This window comes from Lampris incognitus, chromosome 12 (genome assembly GCF_029633865.1).
Source record: "Lampris incognitus isolate fLamInc1 chromosome 12, fLamInc1.hap2, whole genome shotgun sequence".
Lineage (NCBI taxonomy): Eukaryota > Metazoa > Chordata > Actinopteri > Lampriformes > Lampridae > Lampris > Lampris incognitus.
This window is the reverse complement of record NC_079222.1, coordinates 33332073-33356369: the sequence shown is the minus strand read 5'-3', so window position 1 is coordinate 33356369 and position 24297 is coordinate 33332073. Positions and strand designations below refer to the sequence as shown.

The window sequence follows — 24297 nt, the reverse complement described above, 5'->3', positions numbered from 1 at the left end:
AGCTATGTTGCAGGGTATATATTGCTTTGTGCTCCACATTAATTTTGCTGTACTTTGCATATCGGTATATGGACAATGCACATCAATCAGCTGGCTTGTTTTGAATATTTTATTTTCCTGCAGCAGGGAGTGGGGAAAAAAAAAACGCCCATAAAGTCCACACTAAATTTCAGTTTGCATGGAGCATATGTAGCAAGAAAGCAAATGCAAAGCAGCACTCTGCAAGCGAGCAAAGAGCTCAGAGCAGTCACAAAGTATTACAGCGAAACAACAAATGAATTACAAGCAAATACACGAACTCCCCCGGTGTTATTTTATATCCCAGATTCCAAGATATCGTGTCTACATTTCCCTCCCAGTAAGGGATTGTGACTTCACAGATGAGATATACCCCTACATGAGCATGACACAGTGCCGGCGTGTCACCGCTTTTATGTCTTTCTTCCCTCCATTTGCTCCTCGTGAGTGATGCTTTCATCTCCCCTCCTGCAGGGTGTTACCGGGATGGATGGCCATCCTGGACCCAAAGGAAACATTGTAAGTAAAGTTGGAATTGATTTAATATCTAACACAATATCATGTATGACTGAAAAGAAGGTAAACACACACACACTTAAGCACACAAACCCTCTCTCTCCATCTGTCTCTCTCTGTCTGTCTCTTCTCTGTCTGTCTGTCTGTCTGTCTCTCGCTCTCTGTCTGTCTGTCTGTCTGTCTCTCGCTCTCTGTCTGTCTCTCTCTGTCTGCCGCTCTGTCTGTCTGTCTCTCTCTGTCCGTCTGTCTTTCTCGCTCTCTGCCTGTCTCTCTCTCTGTCTGTCTCTCTCTCTATCTGTCTGTCTGTCTGTCTCTCTTTCTCTCTGTCTCAGAAACACACACAAATACACGCACGCACATGCACACACACACAGAAATATTCTCTCTTCATCTGTCTCTCTTTCTCTTCATCTCTCTGTATCTCTCGCTCTTTCGCTCGCTCTCTGTCTGTCTGTCTGTCTGTCTGTCTGTCTGTCTGTCTGTCTGTCTGTCTGTCTGTCTGTCTCTGTCTTTCTGTGTCTGTCTGTCTCTCTCTCTGTCTGTCTGTCTCTCTCTGTCTCTCTATCTGTCTCTCGCTCAAAAACACACACGCACATACATACACACAAACACACGTGCGTGCATGCACACACACACACACACACACACACTGGTACATTCTGGCGCTAATTAAGAGTAGACTGGATTTTATTGAGCTCCATTTGAGAAGTGGACCGTGGCCAGTATTATTCCAGGTCCATTTCTGGTGCTGTGTGGGCATAATGAGAGGGTACCTGGCCAGGGTGGTCTGTGTGCTAGTAATGCTCCAATTAGTGAGAGATGGAATCTCCTCTTTCCAAGAATCATGGAAAGGGAAACAATTGATTGTCAATTACGTGACAAGCAAGGCATTTTGAGTTGGAGGTTCAGCAGTTTCTCTGATTAGGAAAGTTAAAGTGGGAGAATTTATGTGTGTGTGTGTGTGTGTGTGTGTGTGTGTGTGTGTGTGTGTGTGTGTGTGTGTGTGTGTGTGTGTGCGTGTGTGCGTGTGTGCATGCATGTGTGTCTGAGAGAGAGACAGACAGACGGGCAGACAGAAAGAGACAGAGAGAGCGAGGCAGAGAGAGACAGACAGAGAGCGAGAGACAGACAGGCAGAGACAGAAAAACAGACAGACAGACAGACAGACAGACATAGATAGAGAGTCAGACAGACACACAGACAGACAGAGAGAGTCAGAGACAGAGAGCAAGACAGACAGACAGAGAGAAGGAGAAAAATAGAGAGAGAGAGAGACAGACAGGCAGAGAGACGGACAGACAGATGGGCAGATGGAGAGAGAGAGAGAGGATGGTTTATATGAAGCCTGAATTAGCTATGGGAATATATTTTCAAAGTTATGGTCCTGGTTAGAAGGTAATATTGAAGTGACACTAGCTCATTAGCCCTCTCAGATAAAGGTATGTTTTACTTTAAATCTACCATGTATGAAAACGCAGAATACTTTTATCTTTATTTGGGATGTATTCTATTCAAATAGGAATTAGTTAATCAATCTATTTACAACGATATTTCTATAATCGATATTTTTTCTCTTCTCAGGGGCCACAAGGAGAGCCAGGTCCTCCAGGACAGCAAGGCAACCCAGGCGCCCAGGTCTGTATTCATATCATATATATCCTCCTTTTGGAGTCAATATTTAAGAGTTATATTGTCCCCTTTCTTGAGTTACCATTGTGAGCAGCATGCAAAAAGAGGTTGAAGGTTTGGTCCGTTTTGTCACTTTTCACTTCCAAAAAGCCGAGTCTTATAGTAAGTGTGCTGGGTCTCTCCTACAGGGTCTTCCAGGGCCCCAGGGAGCCATTGGACCTCCTGGAGAGAAGGTGAGAGATATCTACGCCTATTTACATAATAACTGGAATATAATGAACTGTTGAATAATGTACTCCTGCAACACCACAAACACTGTCCTAATAAGCTAACATGCAGAGATTAAAAGAAAAAAAATATATATTATTTTATGAGGTGAAGTCCAATTTAGTCAGCGCCTCCAAGTCTAAGGCCATGGTTCTCTACTGGAAAATGGTGGATTGCTCCGTTCGGGTTGGGGATGAGTTGTTGCCTCAAGTGAAGGAGTTCAAGTATCTCGGGGTCTTGTTCACAAGTGAGGGTAGGATGGAGCGAGAGATTGACAGCCGGATTGGACCATTTTGGTGAAGAGGGAGCTGAGCCGGAAGGCAAAGCTCCCAATTTACCAATCATTCTTCATTCCAACCCTCACCTATGGTCATGAGCTTTGGGTAGAGTAGGGTGAGATTGTGGATACAAGCGGCAGAAATGAGTTTCCTCCGTAGGGTGTCTGGGCTTAGCCTTAGAGACAGGGTGAGGGGCTCGGACATCCGGAGGGAGCTTAGAGTAGAGCCGCTGCTCCTTCGCATCGAAAGGAGCCAGTTGAGGTGGTTGGGGCTTCTGGTTAGGATGCCTCCTGGGCGCCTTCCTTTGGATGTTTTCCTGGCACGTCCAATTGGGAGGAGACCCCGGGTAGATCCAGATCTCGCTGGAGGGACTACATGTCCAATCTTGCCTGGGAATGCCTTGGGACCCCCCAGGAGGAGCTGGAGGGTGTTGCTAGGGAGAAGGATGTCTGGAGTGTCCTACTTGGCTTGCTGCCCCCATGACCTGACCTCGGAGAAGCAGCTGATGATGAGATGAGATGAGATGAGATGAGATGAGATGAGATGAGATGAGATGAGATGTGATGAGATGAGATGAGATGAGATGAGATGAGATGACATAAAAAATCCAAGTCACTGTTTTCTTATCATTAAAGTTAGAAAGGATTCTTGCACACTGCTCTTGCAAAATGACACTGATACTTCATTACACATTTTAAATCAAAACATGTTGGTCCAGCTGAAACTTTGTCAGCGTTCATGACTCTCATAACATGTCTAATACTCATGTTAGCATAATAATGTTTTATTTCAACACACCTGTGGCTGTGAGTCCTCTCTCACTATTTTCTAATCAAAAATGGTGCATTAAATTACTCAGTAACAAAAATGTACCAAGGAGATAGCACAGAACGTTTTAGTTATCTTATATGTTAGTCAGATTCCATCAGTTCTAAGCTGCACTTGCAGAAATATATTGAATTTTGTTTTAGCATTACTGAATGGACGGATATGTAGATCTCTCACTGGAAAAGGATTCGTGAATAAAATGTTGGAAGTCTTTTCTATTTGTTGAAATGAAACAAATTTATTTTAAAATGTGCTCCAGTAAATGTTGCATACAAATCATCCATGTAACACATGAGTACTGGCCCTCTGTGCATTTCGCAAAAAAATAAAAAATAAAAAAAGAGTATCATCTCTCGCACCAAATAATATTTGCTTTCGATTGTTAATATCAGCTTGTCTAATTTGAAATGAGATAAACAAGAAAAAAATCAATTTTTTCTGTAAGCAGTCTGATATTGCCAAATGATATTCAATATTTACCAGTATCAGCTGCATAGCTAAATATATATATATATGATTACATAAGTATCGCATATGTAAATACACTGCAGAAAAAAAATCTGCGATACATTTCCACTTGCAAACCAAAGGCCTCTGAATTATTTAATGCACAGTCTCTACCCATTCTGTTTTTATAGATATTTAATATCTTCATGGCCATCATGAAAGCAAAGGGAGCTGTATTCCTCATTTGTCGTATTGATCAAGGATTTGTGTGTAATCTCCACACGAACTGGATCAAGAGAAGTTGGGTCATGTATTCATAACATCACCATATTTCAGTGAAACTGGGTCAGAATTGTGATGGGGAGATTAATATCGGTTGTGCAGCAATGTCCAATGGAAGAGGACTCCTCTTTTTTTTTTTTTTTTTACCAATTTCTCTTTGTACCAGTTGTTATGATGTACATACAGTCAGACTGCTTTCTGATTTCTTATTTCGTGATGCTGCGGTATCTCTAACATCTTACCTTCTTGTCTTTCCTTTCAGGGTCCGACAGGAAAGCCGGGCTTGCCTGGGATGCCAGGAGCTGACGGACCACCGGTGAGCGTCACACAAGACTCAGACACACATACATGGAGATGCGTGCATGATAGTGGTTGAAAAATTCACACACCCACACACACACACAGACTGAGTTTATCCAGACATAAATTTACAGTCCAAAATTGGGCCAAACAGCGTTCTCTCCCATCACTCTCACAACGAACACATTTGCTAATGACATACACACGTGAAATGGGTGATGCCATAAGAAAAAATGGGATTTGGGGTGTTCGAGTAGCGTGACGGTCTATTCTGTTGCCTACCAACACGAGGATCGCCGGTTCGAATCCCCGTGTTACCTCCGGCTTGGTCGGGCGTCCCTACAAACACAATTGGCTGTGTCTGCGGATGGGAAGCTGGATGTGGGTTTGTGCCCTGGTCGCTGCACTAGCGCCTTCTCTGGACAGTCGGGGCGCCTGTTCGTGGGGGAGGGGGAACTGGGGAGAATAGCGTGATCCTCCCACGCACTATGTCCCCCTGGCAAAACTCCTCACTGTCAGGTGAAAAGAAGCGGCTGGTGACTCCACATGTATCGGAGGAGGCGTGTGGTAGTCTGCAGCACCTCCCTGGATCAGCAGAGGGGGTGGAGCAGCGATCAGGATGGCTCGGAAGAGTGGGGTAATTGACCAATTATAACTGGGAAGAAAAAGGGGGAACCCCACCCCTCCTAAATAGTTTTTCCATCTTCAATCCACCTCAATATTTCCTTTTACTGTTTTTACTTCTTCCTTGTGCATTATCTCTTACTTTAACTCTTGTTTTTATTACCGTCTCTCTTTCTTCTGTTGCCTCTTTTCTCTCCTCTACTTCATGTCTGAAATCCTCTCAGAAACATTCCCTCATAAAGAACACATTCAATTTTCTTCAGGCCTTTTTTTTACTGGAAAATTACCATATTCGACTTGTTTTACGTGTTGCCGTTTATATTGCGAGTGTGCATGCATATGTGTGTCATGTGCACATGCACCCAACACCTCTTCACCTCCATAACATATGCATTACTGGGAAACCTTACATGAGATTAAACTGCAAAGGCTATTATTCAGATGGGCCATCCCAGTCTTGTATGTCATCCCATAGTTTACAGCTGGATCCCTGTGTAACCGGGGGTAGTTTCATGTTTATGATGGCAATTATCCTGTCGGGACATTCAATTAATTTTTCTCTTAAAAATTTATAGGGTCACCCTGGAAAGGAGGGACCCTCTGGAGATAAGGGACACATGGTAAGTATTTTTTTTCTCTTCCTCTTGTCCTTCCCTCTATCTTAAAATGTTTGACATTCATGTATAGTATGTATACTATATATATATATATATATATATATATATATATATATATATATATATATATGTGTGTGTGTGTGTGTGTGTGTATTTGTGTTGGTAGCAAACTCTCACCACCATCCTTATCTCCCCAGGGCCCTGCTGGCCCTCAAGGACCACTTGGTTATCCAGGACCCAGGGGTGTGAAGGTAAGTTATCTAGTCACCAAGTGTATTCATACTTCCATTACCTTGTGGTACATTGCAATCAAACAAATTCATTATTCTCCACAAAAGAATTGTGTTGGATTTTCTTTTTTTATCAAGTTGCACTATATGGTTATAAGTCACAGATACTCAAATAAATTGCCAACAGTTGTCACTCTAAAGACTTGTCCTCTATGAGGAGTAGGTCAGATGCCTCCGTAGATATAAAATAAAAAAATCATAAAATTTTGGCCAGAGATTAATCTGCAGAATGTGTGCTGCTTGTATTTTAACTAGGGCGGTACGGTGGCACAGTGGTTAGCTCTGTCCCCTCGCAGCAAGAAGGTCCTGGGTTTGAACCCCGGGGTTGTCCAATCTTGGGGGTCATCCCAGGCCATCGTCTGTGTGGAGTTTTGCATGTTCTCGTGCCTGCGTGGGTTTCCTCCAGGTGCTCCGGTTTCCCCCACCATCAAAAAGACATGTAGGTCAGCTGACTCGGCTGTACTAAATTGTCCCTAGGTGTGATGCGTTGGACTGGCGGCCTGTCCAGGGTGTTTCCCCGCCTTCCGCCCAATGAATGTTGGGATAGGCTCCAGCCTCCCACGACCCTAATTAGGACAAGCAGCCTGGAAAATGGATGGATATTTTAACTAATATGTAGTGGCGTCAACATAGTAATAGACTCAGACTTGCTAAGTCGGACAAACTGTCCCTAGATGACTCCATGTCTGACCTACTTCCCTTGCTCTCTCTCTCTCTGTCGAGGGAGGCAGGATGACACCGTGACATGTCTCCTAGTTATGTAACGGTGGGATCTGGAATAAGGACAAGAATAACAGACTTGGATTCTGCGAGATGCTCTAACATTACTTTGACTCGAAGTCCACAGGCTTGGTTTAATATTTATATAGGAAGAGTCATCGTGCTCTTCTCAATAACCCGTATATCTGTGTGTATGTCTACATACTACATATATGTGTGTGTGTGTGTGTGTGTACCTTAGACAATGAATAAGAGCAGACAATAAGATCTTTCTGTCTTCGTCCCTCAGGGAGCTGACGGTGTTCGGGGTCTCAAAGGGAACAAGGGTGAAAAGGTAAAGAAGTGCAGATCAGTTGGGTCGCCCTCTGTCTGTGTCACTCTTAGTGTCGGTGTTGTGTTTGTGTTATTGCCACAGACATTGTTTTCAACATCCGTACCCTCCAATTCATTCCCATTCATCACATCCTCTTTCTTTTTTCTCTCTTGGTCTTTTCTTGCACCTAGGGAGAAGATGGCTTCCCCGGTTTCAAGGGAGATATGGGTATCAAGGGCGACAGGGTAAGACTTTATTTTATTCTATTTATTTATTCATTTATTTATTTTGATGCAATATGATGGGTCAGCCATATATGAGCTGCTGGAAAAACCTCAGGAATTCAGCTGCGGGGTAAATGTTAAATGGACTACATTTATATAGACTTTACTAGTCTACCGACCACTCCAAGTGTGCGCCTCACATTCACCCACACATTCATACACCGATGGAGGGGGCCGCCATGCAAGGCACCCACATGCTCATCAGGAACAGTTAAGGGTTCAGTGTCTTGCTCAAGGACACTTCGACACACGCTCCCCGCCGGAGCTGGGGATCGAACCAGCGACCTTCCGATTACTCGACGACTCGCTCCACCTCCTGAGCCATGCCGCCCCGAGGGTAGACACTAGTGACTTTTCCATCTGCTCTCCTGTTTCAGTTAAATGAAGCACAGGTTAAAAGATCCTTTGCAAAAATATTAAGAATATAAACCTAAAACAGTAAACGAACTAGGCCCCAGGAGAGATGACCCTTTACTGCTTAGCATACGTGTCCATTACAGAATGGTCGTCACTCCTACCTAAAACGACCGTGGGCGGTCAAAATGACCACTGGTTTTTAAACTCTATATCCTGTCATGATAAATACCCAATTGAGATATTAATGCATTGCATGTGTTAGTAAGTCTGTTAAGAAACAGCTGACACCAAAATCAACATTTTAACAACTATAATACTACTTTTAAACAATTTAAACTTCAGAGAGACATGGTCGCACTTGGAACAGCAAAATTGAAAAAGTTAAAATATTACCTGAAAAACAAAACGGAAAGCACATATTGCTAATCTAACAAATGTGAAAAGGCCTATAAAAATGGAAATCTTAAAAGAGAACCAAAAATAACCATTTAAATTGTCCCAATCAAAGACTGGAACTTAAAAACTACTAGAACAACCATGGGTCGTTTAATTGGGCAAATACAAAAATTTTCTGTTGCAGCTTTATTAGAGAGAGAGAGAGAGAGAGAGTTTATACATATTTGTCACTGGGGATACTAGCAGCCTTCAAGTTCTTCTCTATCCATCTAAATTAGGTCTGTTACTCCTACCTATAAACCCCTGATTTTCAGACAGAGGGATACCAGTATGACAGGTGCATTTACAGTTAACTTCCTACTTCAGACTGCATGGGGGAATTGCTCTGTCAGACCTCAGGAAACCCTCTTTTACAGTGAGAAATAAAAAAAAAGCCCCAGCCTTCACCTCAAACATCAGATTCTCGCTCCTCGGCCAAGCTGTGTATAGATGAGCGGAGACAGTGAGAAGAAATCAATGTCACTTTAAACTCTTCCAAACCCAGGAGAGAGACATGGGGATGCAGTCTGTCTTTCTCTGGGAACATTATGGATCCTGATGCAAGCAGCGATTTGAGAAGACCCTATATACTGAAAAAGACACACAAAGTATGGACTGGAATCTGAACGCCTTTTTAAAAACCTGTGTGTGTATGTGTGTGTGTGGGGGGGGGGATGGGTTAAATTGTGAAAGCATTCACAAGCCTTCAACTGAATAACTTTCCATGCAACACTGGGTCTCTGCAGCATCGGCTGGCTGCCAGAGCCAGTGTGCACGCTGTCATTTAGCATGTAGCCTGTTAGCGGCTCTACAGGAAACAAAGGAAAGGAGCACAATTACGCAGCACTTGCGCACTTATGTAATAGACTGTCGCCTAGGATTGCTTTGAGTGGCAGATAGCAAACAACTTTGGGACCTAAACAGCTGCTAACAGCGTTGTTACAGCCAACAGCTTCTTCAAGTAGACATGTTTGTCTGATCTACTAGAGGAGGTTTTTGTTTTTCACTGATGTTATGTCTAGGCGGCACGGTGGCGCAGTGGTTAGCGCAGTCGCCTCGCAGCAAGAAGTTCCTGGGTTCGAGCCTCGGGGTTGTTCAACCTTGGGGGTCGTCCCGGGTCGTCCTCTGTATCGGTTTCCTCCCACAGTCCAAAGATATGCAGGTCAGGTGAATCGGCCGTACTAAATTGTCCCCAGGTGTGAATGTGTCAGCCCTGTGGTGGCCTGGTGGCCTGTCCGGGGTGTCTGCCCGCCTACTGCCCAGTGACTGCTGGGATGGGCTCCAGCATCCCATGACCCTGATCAGGATAAGCAGCTTGAATAATGGATGGATGGATGATGTTATGTCTATGCTGTTGTATGACTATGAAGTTGAATGCTCACAAGATTTAATCTCATTTCTCATCTCTCTAAGCCTCAACTATAAAAGGATTGCAGACTATACAATATAGCATAATTCAAGTTGATGTGAGAGTGTGATAATTCAAAATATATTCTAGCCTGATAATAACAATAGATACATAATGTTTAATTATGTATTATGGCTTTACTGCAATATTGCAACCAGCGTGATTAATGTTCCCAGCTACGCTCGCTACAGAAAGGATAAATCATCCGGCCGGGGAGGGAGAATATTGTTTTATGTCAGAGACAATTTTAAATGCAATGAAATCAAACTGAACACGTCTTTAGAATATTTAGCCTTAAATTTAGCTTTGTCCCCCAAGATTAATTTTAGCACTGTAATCCTTTTAAATCCACCATCACAGGACATCTCATTATATCACAACTTAGATAAATTGCTTGAACTGACAATTTTTTTGTTCTGAATCTCTCTTTTTTTGGAGACTTTAGTGTAATTCGGTTAGATAAAAGTTCCAAACAAAAGTTGAAGATGATATTGTCAAAACATAATTTTCAACAAATGATGAAGGGTCCAACAAGAATCACTCAAATGAGTAACCAATGAATGATCTGATAGTCACAAACAGACCCGAATCCGTCACAAGGACGTATAAACTCGTAACAGGCCTTTCTGACCACAGCATGACCCTGCCTGTCAGAAAACTAACAAAACAGTGTTAATGAAAGAACAAAAATCAGGAAATGCCGTCATTTGCCGACAGCCGTACCAACATGTACCCTGACTCTGCCAAATTATGGAAGCCAAGCAGGTGTGGGCTTGGCTAGTACTTGGATGGAAAACTTCCCAGTAAAACTGAGTTGCTGCTGGAAGTGGTGTTGGTAGGTCAATAGGGGGCAGTCTTCCCTCTGGTCCTAATAAAAATGGCAAATCTCAATGCCCCAGTGACGGGGACACTGTGCTGTAGTAGATGCTGTCCTTCGGATGAGATGTTAAACCGAGGCCCTGACTCACTGTGGTCATTAAAGATCCCATGGCACTTATCACAAAGAGTAGGGGTCCCCCAGTGTCCTGACAATTTCCCAACATGACCACCTAATCATCCCCCATGTAATTGGCTCAATGATTCCTCCCTCTCCACCTCAAGATGATGTGTGGTTAGCTTTCTGGCACAAAATGGCTGCCGTGCATCACCCAGGTGGGGGCTACACATTGATGGTGGTTGAAGTGCATTACCCTCTTCAATGTGAAGCAGTCTGAGTGTCTAGAAAGGTGCTTTATAAATGTAATGATTATTGTTATTATTCCCAAATGTAAAATACCCCTATTTGAATACAAATGAAAAAAAGATTGATTAGAATGACATTTTACAAACCAAGGATCTAGACAACTGCTGTAACACTTTGATAAAAACACTCACAGAACTGATTGAGAAATATACACAAATATTTAAGTGTAAATGAAGAAGAGTCTCTTTACCCAGGCTGAATAATGATATTCGCCAGTTGATGAAAAAAAAGAGACCTTGCACTGAAAAAGTCACTGTCCAGGAAAATTCATATGGACCTCCTCATCTTTAACGGTCTGAGAAATGTGGTAGTTAGGGAACTGCGCAAGGCAAAATCCACATACTTTACACAACTGTTTGTGGAATCTGAGGGAAATAACACCTCTATCTGGAAACACCTAAACAGTCTTATTAATTTTAAGCCCAGTCAATGAAAATCAATAATGGATCCGGAAATAAATGGAATAATTAGCACTGACAGTAGAGAAATTGCAAATGAATTCAATAATTATTTTATTCAACCACTGCTGAAGCTTGCTGAAAATGTTAAACCAGCAAAATTATCCCGGGTTATTATGACAGACTCGTTGCAATCTTTATATATTAAGGAGGTTGACCGGGAGAAAGAGGGTAAAATCATCAATAAATTAAGCAATTTAAAGGCAAAGGATCTGTTTGGATTGGACACTCATCTTATCAAAACACACAGCTTCGCCTTGATCAAACCTATAACTCATCTGATAAACCTCTCCATCAGAAGCTGGGAAACAGCGATCACCACGCCAATTTTTAAGGATGTAGCACAAGACCAAGTAGAAAATTATAGACCAATTTCTATTTTACATGTTTCTCAATGGTCCTGGAAAAAGTTAATGGTGGTCGACCACCTTGAAAGCGATGAACTTATTCATCCTAAACAATTCGATTTAGGCCAGGGTACTTGACAGAACTGGCAAACTGCTACCTCACTGAAAACATCAGCAGCTCACTAGACAAGGGAAATGTAGTTGGAGCATTGCTTTGGAACATAACACACTTCTGAACAAACTTAGCACCTTTGATTTTTCAGAGCAAGTAACCGGCTGGTGTGCATCATATCTCGAATACAGAGAGCAACCTATTAAAATCAATGCAAAACATTCGATCCCCCGGCGATCCAAAATGGGTTTTCCACAATGCTCGATCTTATGGTCTTTGCTTTTCAGCTTATACATAAAGGATTTACCAATTTGCTGTAACAGAGCTGGTTGTCATATGTACGCAGATGACACAACCATTTATATATCAGCTAAGAACCCATGTGCAGCAGAGACATTAACAAACAAAATATACGCTGATGACACAACCATTTATATATCAGCTAAAAACCCATGTGCAGCGGAGACATTAACAAACGAAATAGAGAGTGTATGCCAATGGCCCAGAAACAACCATCTAACCCTGAATCTTAAAAAGACTTTGTCTGTATGTTTTTCCATGAGAAGGAAAGCAAAAGATAAGCATGCAATTAAAGCAGATCATGAGGAAATAAAGGAAGTCAGTGCTTTTAAATATTAAGGTGTCATTTTGGACTCCCAACTCAAGTTTGACAAATATTGTAGCGGGAATTCAGGGAGGAGGGTGGGAAACAAACCTGGGTTCCCCGCACCAAGGGTGACCGCGCCAACCAGTCAACTAAAGGGCCTCACCCGTTAGCCAAGGGCTCGTGAGTCTAAACATCCATGGTCGTACACTGTTACACTATGTTAAAAAAAAAGCTATGCAAGTCAGTTAAGACAAATCTGAACTGGTTTAGAATGATGAGACATCACGTACACTTGAAGGCAGCTCAACTGTTCATGCATGCCATGATATTTTCACATTTATCCTGTTGTGTTACTGTGTGGAGCCAGGCTTCACAGTCAACTATCAAACCCGTTACATCACTATACCAACAAACACTGAAAATAATGCATCAAAAACAAATTAAGTGGTGCCACTGTATATTTTGATAAAGTACAAGTTGCTCACTTATGACAGTTTTATTAAGTTTTCTTTCATCAAACTGATTTTTGAATGTCTGAACAGTCTTTCCCCTGCTGTACTTTGTCCATATGTCACAAAAACAAACACCAATAGAATCCCCGCTGGGGAATCAGCAAATGGCAACTGCAGTGTAGCACAAACCTACTTTCGGTCATTCATATTTTTCAGTTAAGGCGATATATTTTTAAAATGCCCTACCAACAGAAATAAAAACCCAAACTGATCTGAAAATGTTTAGTGAAAAGATAAAATACCGGCTGAAACAAAACCAAAGCTGCGATCACTGATCACTGATCATGCAGTTGTGCATGTACACATGCACATGGACATGTATACACAGATAGAGGAACAGAAACATATAGACAAGCATACATACATACTCATAAATAGTGCATGCATGCATGCACACAGACACACGCCTATAAATATTATGCACATATACATATATTGCCATGAATCAGGGAACAGGCACACATACACTTACGCAACACATGTAAAATGATTTTGATGCGATGTAAATATTGTAATTTTTGTATGACCATGTCACATGTATGAGAATGTCACTATTTATTATGCGCGAAATTTAACTAATGTACTTTTGGTAATTATTGTACGTTATGGCCATTTTTACATAGAAAAGCCTAACCAAGGACAAAGGTCACAAATTAGCCTTGGCTAGAGTCCTATATGAAAAACCTATGTATCATGTTATTGTAACGACTTACAATGATTTTTGTACTGTCCCTGACAAATAAACTAAAAAAATAAATAAATTATATATATATATATATATATATATATATATATATATATATATATACATACACACACGCACACACACACACATACACACACAGGTATATGATACAGGACAATAATATTTGCTGCTTGCTTCTCTGCAGGGAGAGCTTGGGCCTGCAGGACCCAGAGGAGAAGATGGTCCTGAGGGGCCCAAGGGTCGCTCAGGGCTCCCAGGAGATGCCGGTCCCCTCGGTCCTAATGGTGAGAAGGTAAGTTGTCTTCTTTTGGCCACTACTGATGCTACAGTAAGTGTACATACCCTGGAAAAAGACAAAACTTGTCCATGATATAATCATAACCCCGAGTGCCAATATCTGATTCAGGGTAGTGGGTTGACAAGGCCTGATTAGGAAATGAAATCAAATTCTGGTTGATTCTAGAAATAGATTTTTCAGTGTTTCAGTTCTGGTCACAAGATTACGTTTTTAATCTAGTTATTAACAGATAAAGTTCTGCTCTATTTATGCTGACCACTTCCTTAATTTACCATTATTTTGAACAAAACATGCATGTAGGATTATGAACACTTTGATAAGATTTGACTTGAACAACAGTGTTCTTGTGAGTCTCCCTGCAACCTTATTAATTGTGCTCTGCAGCTTTTTGTTTTTCCTGGTGAAGGGCGCAATTTACTTGAAACATGTATTTACAAGATTTACACAATAAAAATTAATATGGATGTATGCATGAAATGTAGTCTATGCAAAGTATTCTGTAAACATCTGAATAGCAAAAGGTGCCCATTAACTGACAGCTTAGATATTATATCAGAGGCAGCACATTAATAATAATTTGAAATTTGAAATGAAACAATGCAATATTTACTAGCTCTAAAAGACCAAGCATGAGACGTTGCTGCCTTTAGTCATTTAGATTCTAGGTCTAATGTAATATACTCTCCTTGTACTCCAGCCCACAAAGCATTGATTTTTTTTTTGCAACCTTACTTTGCAAATCACATGAGGATGGTCAAGTCAAGTCAAGTCAGTTTCATTTATATAGCCAAATATACGTGAGCTGTTTTTATGTGTCTCACAAAATCATCGTCTACATAATACACTCAATCTCATAATATCCATGGGCTGAAAGTAATCTGAACAAAATTATAGCAATATCATAATCATGTCATATTTGATGTAGTCTTTTAGTCTGTGGCTTGGTGCACCTTTTTTTTTTTATCATGCCAGTACAGAGTATTCATTTTGAGGAAACAGAAGGAAACAGCCACATTTTGTTGTTTCCCCCAGCCCACAGCAGTGCAATACAAACACAAAAACACACATCCAAAACCTACAAGAACATATTTCCAAACTACAAAAATGAATAAATGAATACTGATAATAATAATAATAATAATAGTAATAATGTCTGAGAGAACAAATGCCAGCTAGGATGACTGTCAGAACTACCGGTCTGCATGGGCTAGCAGTTAGCTTAGCCTGCCCTGCTTCCGCATCCTGTCAGACCACCCTCGGTGTTTCCTCCTCGGGCGCGGCTCCGGGCAGGGCCGTGGTCCCTGGGCCCACCGAACGATGTTAGGAAATTCACATATGTTATAAACAAAGTGATGGACCCATTTTCTTTTATCTTACAACGGACATTGGTGCTACTTAAGGGTCTTGTTGTGCTGAAATTTTAAATATGATATTTTTTTTTTCATTTACAGGGTAAACTTGGTGTTCCTGGATTGCCAGGTTACCCCGGAAGACAAGGACCAAAAGTAAGTCCTCGTTTCTTATCCGTTTTCTATAGCCCATCACAGCTGTAAATGTCAGTGGACGAATTAGCAGCTCTAGCTATGGGTGTAAGTCTTGTCTCATAAACTGAAGTCCACTTTCTTGAACTCTTGATGTCCCACTTCCCATTTTTGCTGAGAAAAGCAGTTGGTGGACATGGTTGAAACTCCCTGATCAAAGCGGATGAGGTTTAAGTATGCCTTTTGCTGTCAGTATTTTGCCCCCTATAGTACAACCAACAACCGCCGCTGTCCTACACAACCAGTCTTCTGTTGGCTTTGACGAATCAGCAGTTTTCAAGGAATTACCCTGCGATGTAAAATTAATGATATGTCTGCTTTGCAAAGGAATGACTTTCTTTCCTCTTTCTCTCACACAGGGATCTCAGGGTTTCCAAGGTTTCCCCGGTGCCAACGGAGAGAAGGGAACTCGGGTACGTTAGGAAGACTTCTTAGTATTACTGTCATCCCCGAGTAGTCTGGCTCAGCACAGGCACAGAGTCGAAGACGGACTTCTGCTCTGGTCCCAGATTTATCAGTAGAGAAAGTTGCATTGTCCTCAGTAAATAAAGACTTCATCCAGAACAAAAAAAAAATCATTTTACTCACACATCTCATTTTAATACCACTGACATCAACCAAAAACACCATTTTACTCGCTGATTTAACCATTTTATTTCCTTTGTTTAGAGACCAGCCATTAGCTGGCCTTGAATGCTGATTTATTACAAGATGTGATGTAGGGCACACAATCAATTTCAATTTCCAATAATGCAATGCTTTAGCCACTGCTGATTATAAAACAGGAAAAAAAAAACCAAATTAAATCAAATGATTGAAGTCTAGCAAATGATGCCCATATATGATGTAATCTGTATATCATCTTAATGCCACACATTTGATTTTTTTTTTTTTTTAATTTTTTTTTTGTGTTCTCATGTCCATAGGGGACGGCTGGTAAATCTGGCCCAAGGGGACAAAGGGGACCAACAGTAAGTCTTGCCCAGCACAACACTGCTCATATACCATGATACCAGAGCTGACCATAGTAAAAATGGGGAAAGACACCTCAAGTTTAACACGCCAAGTGGGGATTACCAGCAGTACTAGATGAGGGTCACAATATGCTGGAAGTGGGAATAGCTGTAGTCATCATCTGAATTATTCTCATCATTTTATGTCTCTTCTTCTCTCCTATAAAGGGACCTCGTGGAGAGAGAGGACCAAGAGGACCCACAGGAAAAGCAGGACCAAAGGTACAGCACAGTGCTCTACTGACTAAGTTGCATCATTAGTGCTCTTCTGTTGTGTGAAATAGACAACAAATGTTGTCCCTGGTTACTGGTTTAACCTTTCTATCCCTTTTTCTGCTTTTTTTTTTTTGTTTCGCCTCTTTAGGGTAACTCAGGAAGTGATGGCCCTCCAGGACCTCTCGGTGAAAGGGTATGTGTCATTTGTGATTTCAGTAACACATTTTTATCTGCTTCCGGTAGAGATAAATGGGTATTAACAAGAAATAATGTTTTGTTTGATTCAGGGTCTGCCAGGACCTCAGGGACCAACAGGTTTCCCTGGACCAAAGGGGCCACCTGTAAGTACAAACACATATCCAACACGAGAACTTTACAGCTTCCCATCTCATTCCTGGACTTTATGTTCAGGGACTTAAATGGTAAATGCTTATCTATAAAGCTCTGACCTTTATATGTCTGTATTTTTAGGGTCCCGCTGGGAAAGATGGACTGCCTGGACACCCTGGACAGAGAGGAGAGACTGTAAGCAAACTATTCTTTATTGCTAGTTTATTGTATTACTAAGGTCTTTAATTTTCATTCAACAGAGCCTATGCTTTTCTAGTTCTCATTCTTCCTTTGCTGTCATCTGCAGGGTTTCCAAGGCAAGACTGGCCCTCCTGGCCCTCCAGGTGTAGTCGGACCTCAGGTGAGGAGTCATTTTAGCAACGCCGTCTCCACCTTGTTGCTGTTGTTACCGATGGCCTTGTTACCCTTCACATTGGATATTAAGAAGAAAAGATTGATATGACTAAATTTGTATCAATTTGGCATTTCATCTTCTCTTTACAGCTAAAAGAAAGCTAGTTGTTCTCCCTCAATATTAGAGCGTCCATCAACTTTTTTTTTCTTTTTTTTTCTTCTTTTTTTTTGTGTTCACTGACATTGTGCCTTCCACTGCTGGGGTGTTAAGCTATTTTGCCAGATAGACAATGACTTAGCCAAGCTGGGCTGAGTTTAATGTGCATCTTGCACTCATCAAGCGCACATCTTTGGGCCAGAGCTGCTAACATTTGGCCCGTGTGCAAACCCTTTTTCGGCATTAAGGAGCAACGTGGATGCAGTGGATGTTTTGTGCAAATGAGAGGACTGTGTGGATGCAATTTTCTTTCCCACTTCAGCCCCACTGCATGCATTTTTAGGAGCTGCTCTTTCAAAGTGCAGATAGAGAGTGCACCATAAGATGCTGAGAGGAAGAAGAGCATTTCTTTTCCCAGCGTGTGTAATTTTCTTTTACAATGACAGAAAAAACATTGTGTGATGGTATCGCCTGCCAAGTTACATTTCTAGGAAGAAATCTAAGATCTGGAACCACAAACCAGAAGGAGTCAGGCAAGCCGAGCAGTAATTTGTTTACATAGCGAATATAAAGTCCTTGAGCCAAGCAGTTGCCTCCTGGTCAGCTGGGCGGAGGATGACTATTCCTACTTTTATGGAGAGGGCAAGCTTCAACGATGTGCTCCATTGTTTGTTCCTCTCCACAAGCACACAGCGTGCTTTGGGCTGCTGCCCTACCTGTGAAGACTGGCCAAGCAGGGGCTGTGGCCGGTCTTGAATCGGTTGAGGGTTGACCATTGAGGGTTGACCACTGTCTCCTTGAGAGGTTGGTGCCAGGGGCCAACCAAGCAGTAATGAAACTTGGCCACAAAAAGTTTATTCGCCTCAGTGTTGTCCTCGATGGAGGTATCCATAGCCAACGCGTTCTCTTCCCATGGCGTCCTACTGATGCTATTGACAATGCATTGATATATGACACTCAAGGTCCCCTTCACATCCTAATGTGGCGACTGCAGAATCATATACAGTTCCCAAATGAAGGTGATGATCTCCCTCTGCAACCAACAGGAGTTTTACAGTATAGCAGAGTTCCTGGATGTAGGCTACTTGGATCAACTGGAAGGCCATCTATGCAAAATATATAGCGGCAGGCACATTTTGATAAACGAGGCTGTACCTGCATTGAATATTCTGCCCATTAAATAGTAGATACCCCGCTGAATAGGCCGCTGACATCACCACTAACTGTTGGCAAATTTGCACTAATTTGGATTTCATATTATTTAATAAACATTCAATTCAATACCCACATGTAGACCCTTTTTCCTGATTAACTTATTCATAATGTTGCTTGCAGTTAGTCGTTGCTGTTGGTTTAATTATTTATTTCAGTGGGCAGAAATGCATATGTTTTGGATAGATGATCAGTGATCAGTCGTGTCCTCGGCCAGACTGCTGCAGGTAAAGAGCTCATTTTACCTGTGCATGCGCTCAGACGTGATCTGAGCCAGCGGACTCATGAGCCAGTTTCCGGCCAAAAAGGAGCATCATCGTGTCGCTACTGTGCCAGAGGATCTGCATGGTGCACATCCTGTTGTGCCGCTCCATTTGTGTTGGTGTAGGCGGGGTTCTGTCAAACCATGACGTTACCATACAAGCTTAGGTGGGAAAACTTCCCCCTGCAGCCGATGAAATTCCCAGTCAGCCTGTATTTACATCTCCACTGGCTCTGTGCCAGCACCAAAATAGAGCCCCTTAAAAGTTCACATCATATTCTGAAAAAAATACTATTTTTCAGTTACCATTTTCTAGAGGGAGGACCCCAAGATTTCCCACCTAGTTATTTCACCACTGTCAATGAGTACTGAGAAGTGGCACTCAGCAAACATCATCAGCTTTGACCTATATCGTGGTGATACTGCTCTTCATTTGTATGGTAACATAAGTTGTAAGGAAGTTGCAATCATAATGCTTATGCTATCTTTTTTCTTTTCTTTTTTTTTCCACTGGCAAAATGGTGTTTCTCCTCTTACAATACCTATATGAAGCTTTGGCTTGCACAGTGTTTTGTGCCTCTCTGATATTGGTCTGATATTGGATATTGGCTATTGATATTGATATTTATTATATATTTGGGCGGCACAGTGGCGCAGTGGTTAGCGTGGTCGCCTCACAGCAACAAGGTCCTGGGTTTGAGCCCCGGGGTAGTCCAACCTTGGGGGTCGTACCGGGTCGTCCTCTATGTGGAGTTTGCATGTTCTCCCTGTTTCTGCGTGGGTTTCCTCCGGGGGCTCTGGTTTCGTCCCACAGTCTAAGGACATGTAGGTCAGGTGAATCGGCCATACTAAATTGTCCCTAGGTGTGAATGTTTGTGTGTGTGTGTGTGTGTGTGTGTTGGGGGGCCTGTGATGGCCTAGCGGCCCGTCCAGAGTATCTCCCCGCCTGGCGCCCAATGGCTGCTGGGATAGAATCCAGCATCCCACGACCCTGAGAGCAGGATAAGCGGTTTGGATCATGGATGGATGGATGATATTGGCACTAAGGATTTTCATCCATTACACATCCACATTTAACAACCACTTCCTCCTAGATGTTCCGCTAAGGCTAATTGAGAACAATGATCTTACACAACTGGTTGTGGCTTGGATGACTAGCAGGCCTCTAACATGGTACATGGTTGTTCTTTTACGTAATACATGGATAAATTCTTGGCCCTTTTTTTTTTTATCTCACAAGCTCTGCTGTGCCTTTTCTTTTCACCTAGTTTCATTTCTCTGGCCTGCAATGTGCCATTCATCCTGTTTATCCCCAATTTTATCTTGTCTTTCAACCATAGGGACCAACAGGGGAGACTGGACCAATGGGAGATCGTGGTCACCCAGGACCACCAGGCCCACCTGGTGAGCAGGGTCTACCTGGCGCTGCAGGAAAAGAAGGAGCCAAGGCAAGTACTGAAGCTCCGTTTAACATTTCCGTACATTTCCATCTGCAAAATGAGCAACAAGTTTCAGCACAATATCAGTAAGCCTCACATATCATGGTGGGCTTGGAATATAAATGTAATGATACTGATATTAATTTGCCACTATTTTTGGTTTTGTAAGATGATTCTCCAATATATTTCATTGAAATTAGGAACAAATATGTTTATTCTTGCTTATGAAATATTAAAATGATGTCAGTATCCTTGAATTCACAAGATTTACCATGCTGTGTTACCCACCACAGGGTGACCCAGGCCCTGCTGGTCCAGCTGGCAAGGATGGCCCTCCTGGTCCAAGAGGTTTCCCTGGAGAGAGGGGTCTTCCTGGACCTCTTGTGAGTATATCACTCTGTTATGACCGAGTATAATAACATAATTTCCTAACAGATTTAATATCTTGTTTAGTTTTATCACTGAGTTATTGTGCAATAGTCATGTGAAGGACACCATAATAAAGTTGGACATGATGGAACACTCTCACAACTTCATTGTTGAGTAGACCAACAGTAGTGTTTGTATGTATGTGTGTGATGGGAGTAGGAGGTGGATGAGGTTGTTTGTAGATAGTTGGTCCAGTGTAAGAGAGGCCGAGTGCTTCCTTGGTAGTGTTTCCAAAAGTCTTGATTGTCTCTCTCTCTCTACAGGGAGCCCATGGCCTGAAAGGGAATGAAGGCCCCAACGGCCCGCCTGGCCCTGCTGTGAGTACAAACCTTTGCATCCTCGTCCTCAATCTCTTTCCCCTACTTCACTTTCAGTCCCGCTCTCTGACTCCTTTCCTCGCCCTCTGTGGTTTGTTTCCCTTTCTGGATCACACTCCCACCACCAGCTGTACCAGGCTGTGTTACCTAACATATGGTTTGACCGAAGAGTTGCCTTATAATTAATTCTGATTTGCTATTAAAATGTGGTATATCCTCTTTTTTTTTTTTTTGCTTAGTTCTGTTATGTAACAGTATTGCTACCTTTAATCTTGTGTTCTGTAGGGTTCTCCTGGTGAACGAGGTCCTGCTGGCCCCGCTGGGCCTACTGGTCTGCCTGGACGACCTGGCCCTCAGGGACCTCCAGGCCCTGCTGGAGAGAAGGGTGGGCCGGTAAGAATAATCTTTTTCTCGGGATTTCTCCTGCCCACGGGGAGAAGTGAATTGCAATTTGGAATTGGGTTTAAGTGCAACATTTGAGTTTACATTATTACATATATTTAAGTATCAGAGTCACTTTATCATGGCTGTATTTTTTTTTCTCTAATAGGGAGAGAAAGGTCCTCAGGGCCCAGCTGGTAGAGATGGAATTCAAGGACCTGTAGGTCTGCCAGGACCTGGAGGACCTCCTGGGCCCCCAGGAGAAGATGGAGATAAGGTAAATTGGGACGACGAGGACACGGCTAATTTCCATCGTGTTGTTGTGCTTCAGTAAGCTGAAGTAATATATAATGACAGATACGATGGGGAAATTCTTCCACATGGATATGAATTTGAGCTTGCAGAATTGATGTCCTCTCTCTCCCTCTTGTCCACTGTCATCTCATGTGGTTTTCTTTGAGTGGCCGATCTTGAAATGGCTAATCTGTCGTGTCAACCCTCCATACTAAGCTGAATTAGTATGAAAAGGAGGAGAATGAGGAGGTAGAGACAGAAGCAGTGTGCGAGAACCTCTTTATTATTCTGAAGCCAGAAAATCCACCCACCTTTCCTCAAAAGAAAAAAAAAACATTTGCAGGAAGGATCAACTATAAGAATACTCAAAGGATGAGCTCTTATCCTTAGAAGAACGCCTTGGTTCTTAACTTCTTAACTGGCCTTACGACGGTCCCCATGGTCTAGAGGGACAGAGAGAATATAAAGGGTATTTGCTGTGCAGATAAAAAAGAAAAGGATCCAGTAAGCTAACATTTACACACATCCAGACTCTCTCATTATAAGTCTAGTTCTCGGGGATTGGAAAACTCCAGGGCTTGTATAAAAAGACTAATTGTGTGTTAGTAGAACACGAGGCCACTGACTGAAGGGCTTTTCTTTTGGGTTTGAGTCATTATTTTTCTAAACATCCAAAAGAGGTAGAGGATTTTGGAAGCTTGAAGTTGTTTTTTTTCTGGATGTGCTGGCGTAAACAGGCTGTGGGTGGTACTAATGATATTTCCTCCATGAGCTGAGAAAATGTGAGTGAATTTCTTTCCATGATAAGCTCCCTAAAGATGTGAGTCATAGCTGTCACAGTCACACAAGAGAAGAGAAAAATAACGTTGTCATATAGAAAAATCTGGGGCATCCGGGTGGCATGGCGGTCTATTCTCTTGCCTTTCAAAATGGGGATCGCCGGTTCGAATGCCCGTGTTACCTCCGGCTTGGTGTCTGCGGATGGGCAGCCGGATGTGGGTATGTTTCCCGGTTGCTGTACTAGTGCCTCCTCTGGTCGGTCGGGGCACCTGTTCAGGGGGGAGGGGGAACTGGAGGGAATAGTGTGATCCTCCCACACGCTACGTTCCCCTGGTGAAACTCCTCACTGTCAGGTGAAAAGAAGTGACCGGTGAGGCCCAGAAAAGTGGGGTAATTGGTGAAGTACAATTGGGGAGAAAAAAAGGGGGGGGGGGTCTACACCAAAAATAAATAAATAAAAACATGGCAGGCTACAATTAAATGAAGTCACAATGCTTTGATTTGATTTATTTTAGTTTGATTTGATTTGATACCAGCCATTCTTTGTGTTTGTCTGAAATTAAGCTTTAATAATTCAGGTAGTATTATTTAGTGACGTCTTTCTTTTTACTGCTTGCTGCTTAATTTAAGCTAATGGACTTTTGTTTTTTTCACCCTCAGGGAGAGTTTGGTGAACCAGGCCAGAAGGGAAGCAAGGGCGATAAAGGAGAACATGTGAGTTTTTATTTGCATACCCACTGTTTTACATTAGGAAATTGTGAAGTTATTCCGTTTTCTGTCTGGAAACTGCTCAGGTTTTAAAGTTTCTAGTAGCAGCTACTATACTGGTTGATTGCTTTTTAATTGATTGTTCTGGTCTCCCTCCAACCCCTCTCCTCCCTCCTCGCTTCTGCAGGGTCCTCCTGGTCCTACTGGTCCTCAAGGTCCTGTAGGAGCTCCTGGTCTTGCTGTGAGTACCCATTCTTTCCAGAATCTTTTTGTCTAAAAGTGATGAGCATCATCTGTTTTCCCTTAATTTATACCATCTTATTGTGTTTCCCGCTTCCTGTCTTCTGCTATGTAGGGTGCTGATGGTGAACCTGGCCCCAGAGGTCAGCAGGGTCTTTTTGGCCAGAAGGGAGATGAAGGATCTAGAGGATTCCCAGGACCTCCAGGCCCAGTTGGGCTTCAGGTTAGGACTAGAATAGAATAACAGAAACTTTAACTCTGGAAAAATGTTATCATGAAGAAATGGTTAACATAACCCTTGTCTTTTCTATGACAACTTCAGGGTTTGCCTGGTCCCCCTGGTGAGAAGGGTGAAACTGGAGATGTTGGTCAGATGGTAAGAGCTTTGTGGAGGATGAATATGACAATGCATTTATGCATTAGATGTCATCATTAGAAGTATATAGGAGTGATGTCTTCATTTATTAGACTTTTTCTCTTCTCTCAAGGGTCCACCTGGCCCACCTGGTCCCAGAGGCCCTTCAGGAGCCCCTGGAGCTGACGGCCCCCAGGGACCACCTGGTGGTATTGGAAATCCTGGTGCTGTTGGAGAAAAGGTAAGGCTATGCTATGATCCTGGCTTGGCTATCTCCACTTATAATGAATTGGCTGTAATATAGGCATTGTAAGTGTGGCAGAGCTCTTTGGCACGGCACTGCGCTGCAGAATGGAACCCTTGGTGTGATTTC

General features: G+C 42.5%; 1 protein-coding gene across 1 annotated transcript in view; it reads left to right on the top strand.

Moving 5' to 3' along the window:
• The window catches only part of col5a1 (procollagen, type V, alpha 1), a 103800-nt gene that overhangs the window by 64321 nt on the left and 15182 nt on the right, over window positions 1-24297 (top strand). The window contains exons 23-49 of the mRNA XM_056290506.1: window positions 493-537; window positions 2116-2169; window positions 2352-2396; window positions 4528-4581; window positions 5765-5809; window positions 6004-6057; window positions 7106-7150; window positions 7321-7374; window positions 13783-13890; window positions 15348-15401; window positions 15797-15850; window positions 16364-16408; window positions 16619-16672; window positions 16815-16859; window positions 16954-17007; window positions 17138-17191; window positions 17304-17357; window positions 20322-20429; window positions 20714-20803; window positions 21113-21166; window positions 21452-21559; window positions 21717-21824; window positions 23282-23335; window positions 23517-23570; window positions 23685-23792; window positions 23892-23945; window positions 24058-24165. Of these exons, the coding sequence (XP_056146481.1) occupies window positions 493-537; window positions 2116-2169; window positions 2352-2396; window positions 4528-4581; window positions 5765-5809; window positions 6004-6057; window positions 7106-7150; window positions 7321-7374; window positions 13783-13890; window positions 15348-15401; window positions 15797-15850; window positions 16364-16408; window positions 16619-16672; window positions 16815-16859; window positions 16954-17007; window positions 17138-17191; window positions 17304-17357; window positions 20322-20429; window positions 20714-20803; window positions 21113-21166; window positions 21452-21559; window positions 21717-21824; window positions 23282-23335; window positions 23517-23570; window positions 23685-23792; window positions 23892-23945; window positions 24058-24165 (1764 nt within the window). The remainder of the gene's footprint in view (window positions 1-492; window positions 538-2115; window positions 2170-2351; window positions 2397-4527; window positions 4582-5764; window positions 5810-6003; window positions 6058-7105; window positions 7151-7320; window positions 7375-13782; window positions 13891-15347; window positions 15402-15796; window positions 15851-16363; window positions 16409-16618; window positions 16673-16814; window positions 16860-16953; window positions 17008-17137; window positions 17192-17303; window positions 17358-20321; window positions 20430-20713; window positions 20804-21112; window positions 21167-21451; window positions 21560-21716; window positions 21825-23281; window positions 23336-23516; window positions 23571-23684; window positions 23793-23891; window positions 23946-24057; window positions 24166-24297) is intronic.